The sequence below is a fragment of the Lycium ferocissimum genome, chromosome 10, assembly GCF_029784015.1.
Source record: "Lycium ferocissimum isolate CSIRO_LF1 chromosome 10, AGI_CSIRO_Lferr_CH_V1, whole genome shotgun sequence".
NCBI lineage: Eukaryota > Viridiplantae > Streptophyta > Magnoliopsida > Solanales > Solanaceae > Lycium > Lycium ferocissimum.
Window position 1 is genome coordinate 16181416 of NC_081351.1, and position 15481 is coordinate 16196896.

General features: G+C 35.3%; 1 protein-coding gene across 5 annotated transcripts; it reads left to right on the forward strand.

The window, feature by feature from the left end:
• Positions 1-2119: 2119 nt before the first annotated feature.
• On the forward strand, positions 2120-13817 carry LOC132032607 (leucine-rich repeat protein 1-like). Of its 5 annotated transcripts, XM_059422251.1 has the most exons (7): positions 2139-2299; positions 3359-3491; positions 5238-5309; positions 5393-5536; positions 12995-13075; positions 13387-13439; positions 13533-13817. In XM_059422251.1, exons 1-7 carry the CDS (start codon positions 2230-2232, stop codon positions 13571-13573), a joined length of 594 nt encoding a protein of 197 aa, XP_059278234.1. In that variant the 5' UTR covers positions 2139-2229; the 3' UTR covers positions 13574-13817. The 5 variants fall into 5 exon arrangements, with proteins under 5 accessions (XP_059278233.1, XP_059278235.1, XP_059278236.1 ...); XM_059422252.1 differs by lacking the exons at positions 12995-13075; positions 13387-13439; positions 13533-13817 and adding exons at positions 7930-8056; positions 8146-8338 and having other exon boundaries at positions 2125-2299; XM_059422253.1 differs by lacking the exons at positions 12995-13075; positions 13387-13439; positions 13533-13817 and adding exons at positions 7946-8056; positions 8146-8283 and having other exon boundaries at positions 2129-2299.
• Positions 13818-15481: the final 1664 nt, after the last annotated feature.

Here is a 15481-nt window from a genome sequence, read left to right on the forward strand (position 1 = left end):
ACTTGTGCTGGAACATGTTCACAAACCTGTTTCAACCACCTGGTTCGTTTGACTCTGAATCTTTACATTTTCTGAGATGGAACATGTTCAAAAACTTGTTTCATCATCCCCTTCTCATTCATTTCTGCGACTCTATCATGAGCCTGTATTTGTGATATATGACGGACCATGCGGACATACCTGTTTCATCGATCATGTGTTGCTCCATGTCTGTCTTCTACTTCTTCATTTAGATTTATTCCTTTCTTGAATAAATCATAGCTTCAGCCTTGTCTCACTCTGTGACTCTGATTCTGTTCTTGCTCTGTGTTGGAACATGTTTGCAGACCTAGTTCATATGCTTTGTCTGCAACTCTCTTTACTTTGAACAAAATACTTTGTCTGAGTCATCTTCACTTTTTCTGCTTCATTATCTCTTCTCACCCATTCATCAACTGCATGGTGACCCTTTGTGATAGAACATGTTTTCATGCTTGTTATATTCTTCTATTGAACTGCTCTGGGACTGAGTGATCTTCATCTCATTGAACTGGTACTTGTCTGCATCTGTCTCTGTAATGGAACATGTGTTTTAACCAGTTCCACTTACCCTGTGCTTTCACCATTGCACTTGTCTTTCCTTGGCACACATGTTTGCAATCTAGGTTCATGTGTATGCTCTTTTCTGTAGCCTCTTTGCATTGGAACATACCTGTTCTATCCATCCTGTGTTGTATACTCTTTCAGGCCTTTTATATTGCCTGGAACTTCTATCTTTATCTCAGTCAATTTGTCTAGCTTTGTTCCATTACCTTGTCAATTATCACATGTATCTAGACCTGGTTTTCTTGGCATTGTAGGTTCATTTTGTCAATTATCAAAACTTCACACATGGCATTCTGCCAACAGACTAGGCAGACTTATTGAAACATTTGTGTCTAATAGTTCTATCAGTGTCAGGTCCAAATATAGTTCACCACAGTTCTTCCTTCCTTCCTTGGCAACATTATCTTGTGAATCACATCACAAAAAGTCACTAAGTAATTTTTTGTAACCATAAAGTCACTCGATGTTGCGTAAGTATCATAAAAGATTAAAAATCTTTCATTTGTTTTCACTTAATGGCTTCATGTGATATTCACGCTAAGTTTGACTGAATTTTTAGTTACGGTTAAAACTCCAGTAACTTTTGTAATACTTAGGTAAAGTTGAGTGACTTTCTCACAAAAATTGTTAGTAATTTTTTGTGATACCTATGTAAATTTGAGCGACTTCTTTGTTACAAAAATAATTAAGTGATTTTGGTACAATAAAATAAAAACTGAATGATAATCTATAAAAAATTTACCCTAATAAACTTGATCAGTTCTAGTAAAATTAAACATGGTATGTGCCTCAAAGTCTGAGTTAATATATTGTTCAGGATCTTCTAGAGGTCTTTCAGCTGTAACTTCAGAGTTGGCCGACATCCTTTCATATTCATTTTTAAAAGGCATTGTGTAGAAATTTCAACGCCAATGAGCCACCATCTTTGAAAGTCTCCTGGTCTTAATTTCCTTCTTCCAAGCAGCGGTGAAGCCTAAGGAATGAAAGTAATTCGAGGATATACTGTGCAAATAAAGTCAAAAGTAAAATTTTTGGACACATACTGAAATTTTGGAATCGCCTTGACATAACAGAAGTATAAGTTCAAATTAAGTGTGACATTTTTATATTTTTTAATCCCCTGTCAGAGTCATTGATTTTGCCATTGCCTTCAAGTTGACATTATTTCATTAATTAATGGTAATACAATTTCCTTGTAAATGCAGTCATCTTGACTCTCTCCTTAGTGCATTTCTAAACCAAAGAACAAATAAAGCATCCCTTGGAATATTCGTTAAAAAATGAAGATCATCGCTAATGGCGAAGCCACAGTGATACGTGTTTGGCAGAACGTAGTAGCTTTGATTTAAATTTTATAATATTTGTTATTAAGAAATTTATTAAATATATACAATTAGTTTTTTAGAACTGAATAAAAAAACATATTGTCTAGAACCTATAAACTAAAAATTTTGCCACTTCTGGTTATCGTCTCTTTACTAAGTCGATCGGGTCAAACTCCAAATTTTTTCAACCGTTTTTAAGTAGTTTATAAGCCACTATCTGTTTAGAGGACCTCTATGTAAAAATGCACTCAGTTTTTTTTGTATAAATATATAAAGGTATTGCAGCAAACCTATATAATATCCAGTCTAGTAAAAGAAAATGAGGTTCGTTGCCCTGGTGTTCCTGGTTGGTGCCGTGGCCATTGTAGCTGTTGAATGCAACTCTGAAGGTTAACTATCACAAAATAAGCCCTCATTCATATCCTTTTATTACCTGTTTATGTTTATTACTTCCTTTGTTTTCATTTATGCGTCTTATTTCTCATTTTAGCCTGTTTCAAAATATAATATCTTTCAATATTATTTAGTAAGATTTTAATTCTTGTGGTATCATTTTGCCCATTGTGACAATCCCTTAAGAATAACATGAGTCATGACATGTTTAAAATCACAAGATTTAGAAAATAATATTTAGGGTGTGTTTGGTATATATGGAGGAAAACATTTTAAATGTTTTTCAATTTTCACTTGTTTTGTTAGTCAAAATGTTTTGGAAAACATTTCATCTATAAAAAAAAGGCTCCTTAAAAATAAGAAAAATGATTTCCCTAATAGGAATAGAGAAAACAAGTTTCATAAGTGGCATTCTAAGTTTATTGTCTCTTCTCCCCCCTTGGCAACCCTACTCCCGCCCACCCTGACCCTCCACTCCCCACACCACTCCACCCTCATAGTATTTTTCTAGCTTACATACAAATTTCTTGGGACAGTATATTTTAACTTACTTACCATACAATAGATTAATAAGTATGTGAAAACATTTTCCTTCGTACCAAACACACCCTTACACTAATAGAAACAGAGGGTTTTCCCATCGGCATTCAGTGAGAAATTTGTCTTTAGAAAACATGATTTTCCACCTCATTCCCACCGACCAATTCACTAAGAAAACGCGTGGTGGGAAACAGATTCCCATTGAAACGGCGGGAAGCTTTTATAATTTTTCTATATGAAAACACTAATATTTAGGTTTTTTCCACCGGCATTCAGTGAGAAATAGCCACTGAATATTTTTCAGAGGGAAAATAGAGATTTTTTAGTAGTGTTAATATGTTATATACACCTTTAGTTTAAGAGCATCGATTCAAAAATCTTCTTGTTTATGCTTAATTAAACTAACACACGTAAAATTAAACGGATGGAATGTCGAATAATCTGCCACGAACTCGTTGTTGATGAGTTTGATGTTTTTTTTTTCCTCCTATTGTTCTTGTGTTTGTGATGAACAGGGGATGCTCTCAATGCATTGAAAGTCAACGTGGTAGACCCAAACAATGTGCTTCGAAGCTGGGACCCGACGTTAGTCAACCCATGCACATGGGTACATGTCACCTGCAACAACGAAAATAGTGTTGTAAGAGTGTATGTCACAATTAAACTTCTTCTAAACTTCTTTGAGATAATACTCAAAATACCCCCAACGTTTGACCAAAATCCCAACTACACATTTGCGGGGGTCCTATTACCCCCCTGAACAAATTTTTCAGTATCAAAATGCCTTTTTTTTGATGTATTTAAGTTAATCGCAACCCCCCCAAATATTAAATGGCGGTTGTCCACACGCGCCTGGCTCACATGCCACGTGTTTAATTTTGCCCCATTTTTTATTAATTTCCCCCCTTCCTCCATCCATCTACTCTTCTTCTTCTTCAAAAAAAAAAAAATCTCTCAATTTTCCATACTCCATTTTTATTAAGGATCTGAAAACCCATACCCAATTCTCCTTCATCTTCATCAACATTATCATCATCATCATCATCATCTTCATTAGGAGTTGAAAAAAAAATCACACCAACTTGCTCAAATCTAATCCAAACAAACCCAAATGTGAAAGGAAGCTTCCTAACACCAAATAGAACAAAGTTCATCCATTAATTTGATTAAACAATCAAGAATTTAGAGAAACCCATTTGGTGTTCTTCATAGCTTTCTCCAAATTCTTAGCAATGGAGTTTAATTTTCTCCCCAAATCAACTCAAAGAATTAGTGCTTAAACAACTCCAACCAAGCAACAAGTAACAACTCCAAACAAGCAACTTCCAATCGATTTTCTTTAACAAGATTAGATTTTTCATCCTTATTTTTTTCCGTATTTTTCCTTTTTCTTTCTTGATTTTTCATTTTTTTCTTGATTTTCGTTTATGGTGGAAAGTTGTTCTTTAACAAGTTGTTCGGAATCATATGTGGATTTTCTTCAATTGAGATTTTCGTTTATAATGGATATTATTTTGACAACAAAAATGGGGATGGATATTAAATAGGGTGAAGATGAAGATGAAGTAGCCTAAAAATGGAGGGAGTTCAAATTTTATCTACTTGGCATCATATGTGGTGACTTAGTTGGTGTCCAAAACAAGTCGGATGCAGATTTTTAAAGGCGTCACGCGCTACTGGGCGGTGTATTCACGCTCTCTGCCACATCAGCAAAAAAGGGCCATTTTGCTACTGAAAAAATTTGTCCAGGGGGGTAATAGGACCCCCGCAAAGGTTAGGTGTGTAGTTGGGATTTTGGTCAAACGTTGGGGGGTATTTTGAGTATTATCCCAAACTTCTTTAGTCCGATAGAAACGAATCTAGAGCAGATTCAATTGATTGATCGATTGAATTTATTGTTATTAATTTGAAATATAAATCTTGACTTCGTCTCTACACACAAATTTAGAGGATAATAACATTTTTGGTGCTCAAATTATAGATATATTTTGATTTTGGTCTTTTGCGATATCTAGCGAAGCACATATAACCTTTAATTACTCAAAATGTGTGTTCTTAGTCCTTTTATGTAAGAAGTATATATGTTGTATTTGAACTACTTTTTTAGAACTATAGCACCGTCAAATATAGAGTAACAGTACAAGCTTAACATAACACATGGGTAATTAAATTGTGAAATGACTAATAAATATGGTAAACTTCTGAATGTTAATTCACAAGCAAAGAGACCAAAAGTATACATTTCAATTAATTAAAGGTTAAGTGTGCATAACCGGATATGACAAGGATCAAAATGATAATTTACCTATAAATGAGGGACCAAAGTGCTATTTGCCCCAATTTATATGTTAATTTCTTGTTAATATTGATATTAATAGTGATATACCAATGAAGGGACTTAGGTGCTGCTAACCTCACTGGGACACTGGTACCTCAGTTGGGAATGCTAAAAGATCTTCAATACTTGTAAGATTAATTAATGAATTAGTCTTATTTGCTTTTTGATGATGAATATGATAATCATTTTTTCTTGTTTAATACATGGGCAGGCAAGTTCACAATAATTCATTTAGTGGAGAAATTCCAAGTGAATTAGGGAACCTGACAAAGTTAGTGAGCTTGGGGCTAGAAAATAACAAGCTCAGTGGCCCTATCCCATCATCTCTTGGCAATTTAAAATCCCTGCGATATATGTAAGTCATTTTTCCTCTCGTTGCAACATATTGTTTTTTTGTCCGTTCTTGGTATAAATTGAATTTTTTTCCATCAAAATAATAGCTGACAAATGTATTTTTTGTATATAATATGTAATATGCATACATAATTAATGTATTTTTTTAATATATTTAGCTAGATGTCGTAATTATTTTGGCTGAGCGGCTAAATGTGTTAAAAGCCCTAAAGGACTGCATATAATTTATAGGAATAGTACTCACTAGCTACTTTTCAGCCTAGCCTTTAAAAATAGTCATTGTCTTGAGTATCAAATTCCAGGTCATTATCCTCCAATTTCACTTATTGTGAATTTATCAAAGAGGAGCCGTGATCAAAGCTTCAAGCTTGAACATGGTGGTTTGCAGTTGAGAGAAAACAAAGAAGAATGAAGAATTGTATTGACTTGAATTGATTCGGTTAATTTCAATGAAGCAAATGAGATATTTGTAGACTTCACATGCCAGCTAATCATCACACTTAAACTAACTAACTAATTCATCATTACAACAAGACTGTATACTGAATATACAGTCGTGTATACAGTCTGTTTTAACACGCCCCTTTAAGCTGGTAGGTGAAAAACATCTATCACTCCCTTATTGGACAAAAGTGTGTGATGTTGTGATGCTCCTAAACCCTTTGTTAGTAGATCAGCAAGCTGCAGCTTGGTGCTGATATAAGTTGGTAAACTTGTCCCATCCTTGAATTTTTTCCTTACAAAATGGCAATCAATCTCAATATATTTTGTTCATTCATGGAATATAGGATTCCTGCTATTTGTATAGCAGCTATACTATCACAATAGACTTTTATGGGAAGCTCAATCTCAACTTGAAGTTCTCTAAGTACTCCTGTTAACCATACAATTTGTGGTACTGCTGAGGCCATGCTACGATATTCTGTTGAGCTTCGACTTACAATATGTTACTTCTTAGATTTCCATGAAATCAATGACCCTCCAAGATGTATGAGAAATCCAATCACTGATCTCCTTGTATTTGGACAGGAAGCCCAATCTGAGTCACAAAAGACTATCAGGTCTTTGATTGGATTCCTTTTTAACAGTATTTCCAATCCTGGTGACCTTTTTACATATCTCACAACTCTTAGAGCTGCATCCCAATGTGACTTCTTGGGTAACTGCATGAATTAACTCAACAGTTGTACTGCAAAACATATGTCTGGCCTGGTAATGGTCAAGTAAATGAGCTTACCTACTAGTTTTTGATAGCATCCAATGTCTTTTAGTGTTGGATCATTTGCCTTTTCAGTTGTTGCATCACAATCCTTAGCAATAGTTTCATCATAATCCAGAGAAGTGAGTTTGATATCTGCTTCCAATGGTGTGGTAGCTGGTTTAGCTCCACTGAGGCCAACATCTAAGATCAACTCAAGTGTGTACTTCCTTTGATTAAGCAGTATCCCATGCTTGGATATCATCACTTTTATTCCTAAGAAATACTTCAATATCTCCAAATCCTTTACTTTGAACTAACTATGTAGATACTTTCTTTGTGTCATCACTAAGGTGTGAACTGTTTCCTCTTATAAGCAAATCATCAACATAGATCAAAATGATGACCAGTTCCTTGTCCCTTCTCTTTGTAAATAAAGAATGATCATATGATCATTAAGGAAATAGTCAACTTTATATTCCACTGTCTTAAAGCTTATTTCAAGCCATATAATGACTTCAGCAATTTACAAACTCTAGTCTCCCCTAGTCTATGAAAACCCCGTGGAAGTGACATATACACCTCTTCATCCAAATCTCCTTGAAGAAATGCATTGTTGACATCCATATGGAAAAGTTCCCAATCATGTGATGCTGCTATGCTGATTACAGTTCTCACAGTAATCATTTTTGCTACTGGTGAGAAAGTTTCATGGTAATCTGAGCCTTCACTCTGTGTGTAGCCTTTTGCAACCAATCTAGCTTTAGACTTGTCTATCTCTCCATTTGCCTTTAACTTCACATTATGCACCTACTTTGAACCTATGGGCTGCTTTCCTAGTGGCAATTCTACTAGCTCCCAAGTATGATTCTCCTCTAGTGCATCCACTTCTTTCTGCATTGCCTCAACCCACAGCTTGTCTTTAGAAACTTTATAAAAGTTTCTAGGTTCCTTCACAATGGATAGACTGATTAGGTAAGTCTGATAGGATAGTGTGAGTTGAGTGTCGGATATGTGATTGTTTATGGGATAGGCACGATTTCCAGCAGGCTTATGTGTCATGAAATAGTCACTATGCCAAATGGGTGGTTTGACATTTCTGGTAGTTCTTCTTTGTTCCTCCTGTAAAACAAATACTGATGCATCCACCTCTTCATGTTGTTGTATTAATGGAACATGTTCATCCACTTGTATAGTGTTCTTTTTATGCAGCTTTCCATCTGTAACACCATGCAAATGTTCTTCATTCTCCAACTGCTCAGCATGCTCCTTCTCAGCATGTTCAGAACTGCTGAGATGTTTAGAACTGCTGAGATCATCAGGGTGAGATTTAACTTGTTCCACATTCTCAAAATCGCCAAAATTTTCATGATGAATAATGTGCTGCATTGGCATTGGACTCTCATGAACAGGAATTGATGAAGGAGTTGATGAAGCACCATTAGTATCAGACTGTGGCCCCCTTGCTTCAAGATTGACTGAAGAGAACATGTCCTCTTGAGAAGAGGAATCAACATCTAGATAAGGAAAATTAGTTTCCCTAAAAGTGACATCTCTGCATATAAAGATCACCTTTGAAACAATGTCAAACCATCTATAACCCTTCTGTGTTTCTGAGTAACCATTAGAACTGCTTGTTTTGCCCTTTCAGCAAATTTATCACCTTTAGGCAGTTGACTTGCATAGCACAGACAACCAAAAACCCTCAAGTGATTAATACTAGGTGTTTTGCCAAACAGTTTCTTATATGGACTCTTTCTTTCTAGAACCATTGTGGGAAGTTTGTTAATCAAATAAACTGCGGTTCTAACACAGTCTCCCCAAAAAACAATAGGAAACTCACTCTGGAACCTTAAGGCTCTAGCAGCCTCTAGAATATTTCTATGCTTCCTCTCCACTATACCATTCTGTTGTGGAGTATAAAGACAACTACTTTGATGGATAATACCATTCTCAGCAAGTAAACTTACACATTTGGAGTTGAAAAACTATGCTCTATTATCAGACTTGATTATCTTTACAATGCAGTTAAATTGGTTTTTAATCAGACATAGAAACTCAAAAAGTACAGTAAACACTTCTTTCTTGGATTGTATAAGGCAAGCCCAATTGTATGTACTAAAATCATCAACTAATGTGACAAAGTACTGTTTATCATCATATGTAGCCTTCTTATAAGGTCCCCACAAATCAATATGTACAAGCTCAAAACAGGCTATTGTTTTATTAGTACTAACAGGAAATTTCAATCTATGATGCTTTGCTAAAGGACATATTTCACAGTTATCTTGAATATCAGCTTCTACCTTGATCTTGAGTGATGAAATGTACTTCATTGCTCATACTGAAGGATGCCCTAACTTCATGTGCCAAAGGTGTCTTTTCCTTATTGGTAATTGGTGTTCTATTTCCAACTGAATAAGTTGTTATTTGTCCAAATTCCTGCAACATGTATGGCCCATCTCTTTCTCTACCAATCCCCACTACCTTGCCATTGAAGAGCCCCCCGAAATACACAAAAATCAAGCAAGAAAATTGTTGCACAACACAGTTCCTTGGTGAGCTTAGATACTAATAACAGACTAAACTTGAAGTCTGGTACATGTAACACATTGTGTATCCTATGATCACCTAAGATATTTGCACTTCCTGCACTTGTTATTTGAGATCTATCACTAGTTGGAAATTGAACTTTATTATTTTGTTGATCTTCTAGTCTTCTAAGAGCAGTGATCAATTCTTTGTAAGGTGTTATATGATGTGAAGCTCCTGAATCTACTATCCATTCATATGCAAAAGCACTGGATAATAGAGAAGTTATACCAGCCATGTTTGACACACATTTGGTTAGTGTTGTTTCATCTATCTTGTTCAGAACTTCCTGATATTGTTGAGAAGTGAATAGACCACCAGTTTGTGATTTGGATCCACTAGACTCTTCTCCTCCATAAGTTGTAGTGAAGTTTTGTATAAGGCTTGAACTCAGTAGACTGTCCATTCTTCTACTTACCTTGAAGTTTACAGGATATCCTACAAGTTTGTAACAATCCTCATTTCTATGCCCTTTACATCCACATTTACCACAAGGTGTCCTGATGGTCCTGCTACTGCTTGGCTTTCTGTATCTATTTCCTTAGTTTCTACCTGCTAGCATGGTCAAAACATCTCTATGTGCACCTATTACACCCAAAGATCTTTGACTTTCTTCCTGAGTGGTAACAGCATAGGCTTCATTTATTGGTACATCAGACCCTTTAGCCACCAAGTTGCTAAAACTATCATTCAGTCCCATCAGAAATTGTATCAACCTTTTTGCTTTAAGGTGATCTGCGTGGTGCTTTGATTCATCACAACAAGATGGTAGAGGTACTATTACATCCAACTCATCCTAGAGGATTTTTATCTTTGAGAAATAGCTTGTCACTTAATCACTTCCTTGCTTTAAATTCACTATTTCTGACCAGATATGATAAATTCTAGTCAGGTTAGATATATCAAATCTCTCCTTAAACTCATCCCAACTCTCTTAGCATTTATAGCATACACAATGCTAGGAATTAACTCACCAGAAACAGTACTTCCTATCCATGACAGCACAATCGCATTACACTTCTCCCATAATTCTTCTAATTCACATTTATATCTACTCTTCACACATGTTCCATTTATGTAGCCTAATTTTCCCTTTCCTCTTAGTGCTAACTTCATGGATCTACTCCACAAAGTGTAGTTTTCTGGTCCTGTCAGTTTTGTAGGAATTAAAACTAATCCACGAACATCTGAGGCTTGTAAAAACAATGGATGATGGTGATCAATTGTCACAGTTGCAGCAGTTGAAGTTTCTTCTCCCATTTTCTTCCTTTGACCTTCGATATCTCCTTTAATGGAGTTTTGTTGCTTGCAGTATTGATCGTAGGATCACTGCTCTGATACCATGTGAATTTATAAAAGAGAAGCTATGATCGAAGCTTCAAGCTCGATCATGGTGGTTTGTAGTTGAGAGAAAACAAAGAAGAATGAAGAATTGTGTTGACTTGAATTGATTCGGTTACATTTCAATGAAGCAAATGAGATATTTGTAGACTTCACTTGCCAGCAGAGGAGGAGCCACGATTTGAAGTTTGGGGATTCGAAATTTTAGGACAAGACAACTATCTCAAGCTTATGTATAACAACCGTCAAATTAATAAATAAAGATCGTATATTTAATATACGGAAAAGGGTCATATTTACCCCTGTACTTTCAAAAAAGGGTTAAATATGCCCTTCGTTTAAGTATGGAGCTGTATATACCCTTACCGTTATACATTTGGATCATTTTTACCCTCAGCCTAACGGACCATTAGGTTCCACCAATAAAAGGGACATGTGGAGGGCATATTAACACACATAACTTTCCAGCTCATTTATCAAAACCCGATCCTTACCATAAACCATTATCTTTGTGAACCACCAGAACACAAACTGAAGTATTCTCCTTTTTTATACTATCTTCCTTGTTTTACTACTAAAAACAAACAGCTTTCTAAAGAACCAAGACCATCAGGGAAAATGGTCGAAAGATGGATTAACAAATGAAAATTAAAAAAAAAAAAAAAAAAAGACTATTCTTTTCTTTCTGTGTCGAAATTTTGTTCTCTGCTCAAGTTTTAACCTACCATGACCTCTGTCCAAGAATTTGAAACATTGTTATAATTCAATTTTTAAGAAACCCAGATTTTAGTTTAGGGAAGCTAGCATTTTTTTTTTGTTTTGCTTGGTGTGTATTGGGTTGTATGATATGAAGTTATTTGGAGTATAAAGATCCTTGAATGATGGTTCTAAGACCCCCATTCCACTTGAAATTGACTTTCGTCGTCTTCTAATTGGAGGTTAATTAAATGAGATCATGTTGAAAATTCAAAATCCATGTTTTGAATGTCATGGGTATTTGGTTAATTAATACCAGAAAAATATAAGACCAAAAAGAAAGTAAATTATGAATTACTTAACTCCCTATTACCCAGAAAATGTACCTTAAAGTCAGACCAACCCACTAAGAAGAAATAGAATTCTGAATAAGCAAAATGTATAACTGAAAGCAATATAAATGGAATTTTTGGAGTAAAGGAGCAAGAACTTTTAGAATAAGGGAATCAAAGCGTTCGGGCTACGGAAATGGGTTATGGCAAGGGTTGGGTTCCAAAAATGAGCTGGAATGTTATGTGTGTTAATACCCTCCATGTGTCCCTTTTATTGGTGGGACCTGATGGTCCGTTAGGTTGAGGGCCAAAATGATACAAATGTATAACGGTAAGGGCATTTACAGCCCCATACTTAAACGAAGGGCATACTTAACCTTTTTTCAAAGTACAGGGGTAAATATGACCCTTTTCCGTTTAATATATTTAAAAAAGCGACAAACTAAAAGAGTTCCTGTACCTACCAGTCACCAGCCCGAGGTTTGGACTCCGGCAAAGAGTGGGTGGTGGTGGGTAAAGGCTTTTGTAGTTTTTAAAGAAGAAGAAGAAGACAACATAATAGGTTTTGGGTCTTTATAGAAATCTGATTTTGAGTTTGATGTTTGTGAAAGAAACGATGAGCCTCTTTTGTTTTAGAGTGGAACGTTCTTTTTGCGTTTTTTAATTGTCAATCTTATGTTTATAAAATATTCACAAATCTGCATGTATAGCAGAAAGCGAAAAAAGTGATAACCTGCATCAGCAGGTTATGTACTTATACCCTTAGCAAAATAGGAGAAGAATGCTGAAAGTTCGAACCCAGCTTGGACGCGGAAAACTCTTCGCTTTCTTCCTTACCACTAGACCATCAACTTACCTTTGTAAGTGAATGAGCATTTACATAATTATATACATTCTAATATAAATACAACGTCTACGCAAAAGTTACTGTCTACGCAAAAGCTACTGGGTTCGGCCGAACCCCCCTATTACACTGTAGCTCCGCCCCTGCTTGCTAGCTGTTCTACAACTGGCATCTAACTAATCATCACACTTAAAACTAACTAACTAATTCATCATTACAACAACAACTGACTCTAACTAACTCTGACACGCGATATACACTAATATACCGAATATACAGTCGCGTATACGATCTGTTTTAACACTTATGGAATTTGAAATTTTAGGAGATTAGCCATTTTCAACTACAAAGACTGAGAATTGATTAGCCATTTTCAACTACAAAGACTGAGAATTGATTATTTGTGAAATTTCTCCGTATAATTTGGTGTAATATTGACTTTTTTTTCCTTTGCAGGACATTGAATAGTAATAAATTATCAGGGGAAATTCCTATCTCTGTTTTGATGCTCATCTTCAGGGGAAATTTGCAGCTTATGTAAGTTGATAAGCTGCTATATATTGATTTAGTTTTTAATACTACTAGCCAAATTGCAAATAAAGGCGGAGCCGGAATTTGAACTTTATGAGTTCTAAATCTAAGACAGCAATATCAAGTGTTAGTAATTGGGCCCTGAACTTAACTTTTGTACATGTTTGGTGTATTCCTTAATACAAATATAAAATTTAAACTAAAGTTATTTGGTTTAGCCAAAACCATATGTTGGCTTCTAGCTCCGCTCCTGATCCCGGACAGTAGGAACTCTACGGCATCCCTTTTTTGATATCATTCATTTAATTAATGAACAGGAATGTTTCAGACAATAAACTGGCAGGGACTGTCCATCGTACTAAGCAAAGAGGTAAAAATCATATTGTACATTTGTTGAGATTTGAAACTTATTGTGGTTTATGCATGTAACTTAAAAATTAGATGGTGTTATTATCTTATGTAGGATTTGCAATTACAACAATTGTTCAAGACGTCAAGGCCTAAAGCAGGTTACTTGTCAACGTTTTGAATTGGATTGTCCTGCCAAGTTGCACTTCTATATTAAAATGTCTCCAGTCAAGTCAAGATTTAGGATTTGTTAATTTGAATAATTAAAATGTGATTGGAATATGTACTTGAGAAAAAACAATTACATTATTACTTGTATCGTGTTGAATTTCCAAAAGGCTCTATAGCATTTTGTGCCTTGTACTTGACTTTATTGATTGGCTTAATCTCTCTTCTCCTACATCATGAAATTCCCAAGTTCCAACACCAAAGTGTGAGATAAGTAAACAAGGCGCACGCAGTCGAACAAGTTCTTGTAGTGATAGCTAATAGTAGTATTCTTTCTTTTCATTTGCCAGGTGTTCATTAGGCTCCATCGTCACATGACTTCAGAGAGTAGATTTCCTCAATTTCGTTCGTTCATTGTGCTTTACTTTATATGCTTTTTTTATGTCAATCTATTCTTTCTTTATGTCTTGTCTCCCTTTTTTTTTTTTTTTTTATGTCTTGTCAATATTTTTTTCACGTGTCTAGATTGTACAAAGGCATTGAGTTTAAGTTTACTGCTGCCCCAATTTACACTAGTCGATCATGTTGCCAATCTAATTTTTGAAACGTAATTTTCAGGGACAACTAATGACCAAACTACATCATTTTACTATGATTAAGCATAAAAGTGGGGTGACAAATTAAATTGTCAACTAAATATAGTTAAATGATAATGGTATACTTGAAAAAAAATCATGTATTCTAACTGATATTATACTATTGCTAGTAAAATATTTATTTTTATGAATCTGTATCTGTTACACCTCGTGGATTTTCGCGTCGTCGTAAGCAAACTAACGTGAGTTCAGAGAGGCCATGATACCCCAATAAGGTCAAGGAAGTCTTTTAATAAGTGTTAGACAAGTATTTAAAGGTTTCGGGATCAAGCGAATCGAAGAAAATAGGTTCGATGAAAATTTGGAAAAACTTGACAAAATTTTTTACGGAAATTTTGGTCCAACTTGTCAGGGGCATATCTCTTAGAATATGAGGAGTTACGGAATCCATAAACTATGTAAATTGAAGTTCAGCGAGTCTTCTTTCCAATGCAACTGACACATCGCATTTCTGTGAAGTACGGAGGAAAATACGGCCCGTACAAAAAAGTACGTCCCGTACTTTTTGGGCGTATTTCTCAAAAAATTTCCAGAACTTAAAATTTTTGCCCCCCAAAGTATGTGATACTGTTCATCACGTACTTCAAAGTACGTGATGCCGAGATTTCCAGAAATTGGGGCGGTGGAATTTTTTTCCCCAACTTTTATATACCCATTTCCACAACTTGGGCCTCATTTTTCACCCAAAATCAAACCCTAATTTCTCTCTAAGCTCCCCCTTAACACCCATAAACACACCAAATCACTCCAAATCAAATTAAGAGAAGATCAACCTTGAAAAACTAGTTTAATTTATGGGAGTTGGGGTGTTCTTGCTTTCACTTGGAGTTGCGGGGATTAAGTATTAGAGCAAGTTGTTTGAGTTGAAATTCTTCAAAAACAAGGTATGTTCTTCATCTCATCTTTTGGGTTAAGTGGATGTGAAGGTTTAGCAAGTCTTTAAAGTGGAAAGAGTTATGGGAAAAAGTTCAAATATGAATATTGATGATATTTTGAGTGTAAATCAACTTGAGCTATAATTGTTAGCATATTATGCGTATAATCTTGTTATGAGGGGTAGTAACGATGTTGAGAAAGTGTTGTATACAAGAGTACAAGGGGATGCATTGAATTTGTTGTTATGGATTGTTTATGAGAAGAAATTTTGGGATGGAATCGAGTATAATTTGAATATAATCTTTTGATTATGGAATTGTTGCTATCGATATTTGGGAGTTGTTTATCATATGGAGGAAGTGGT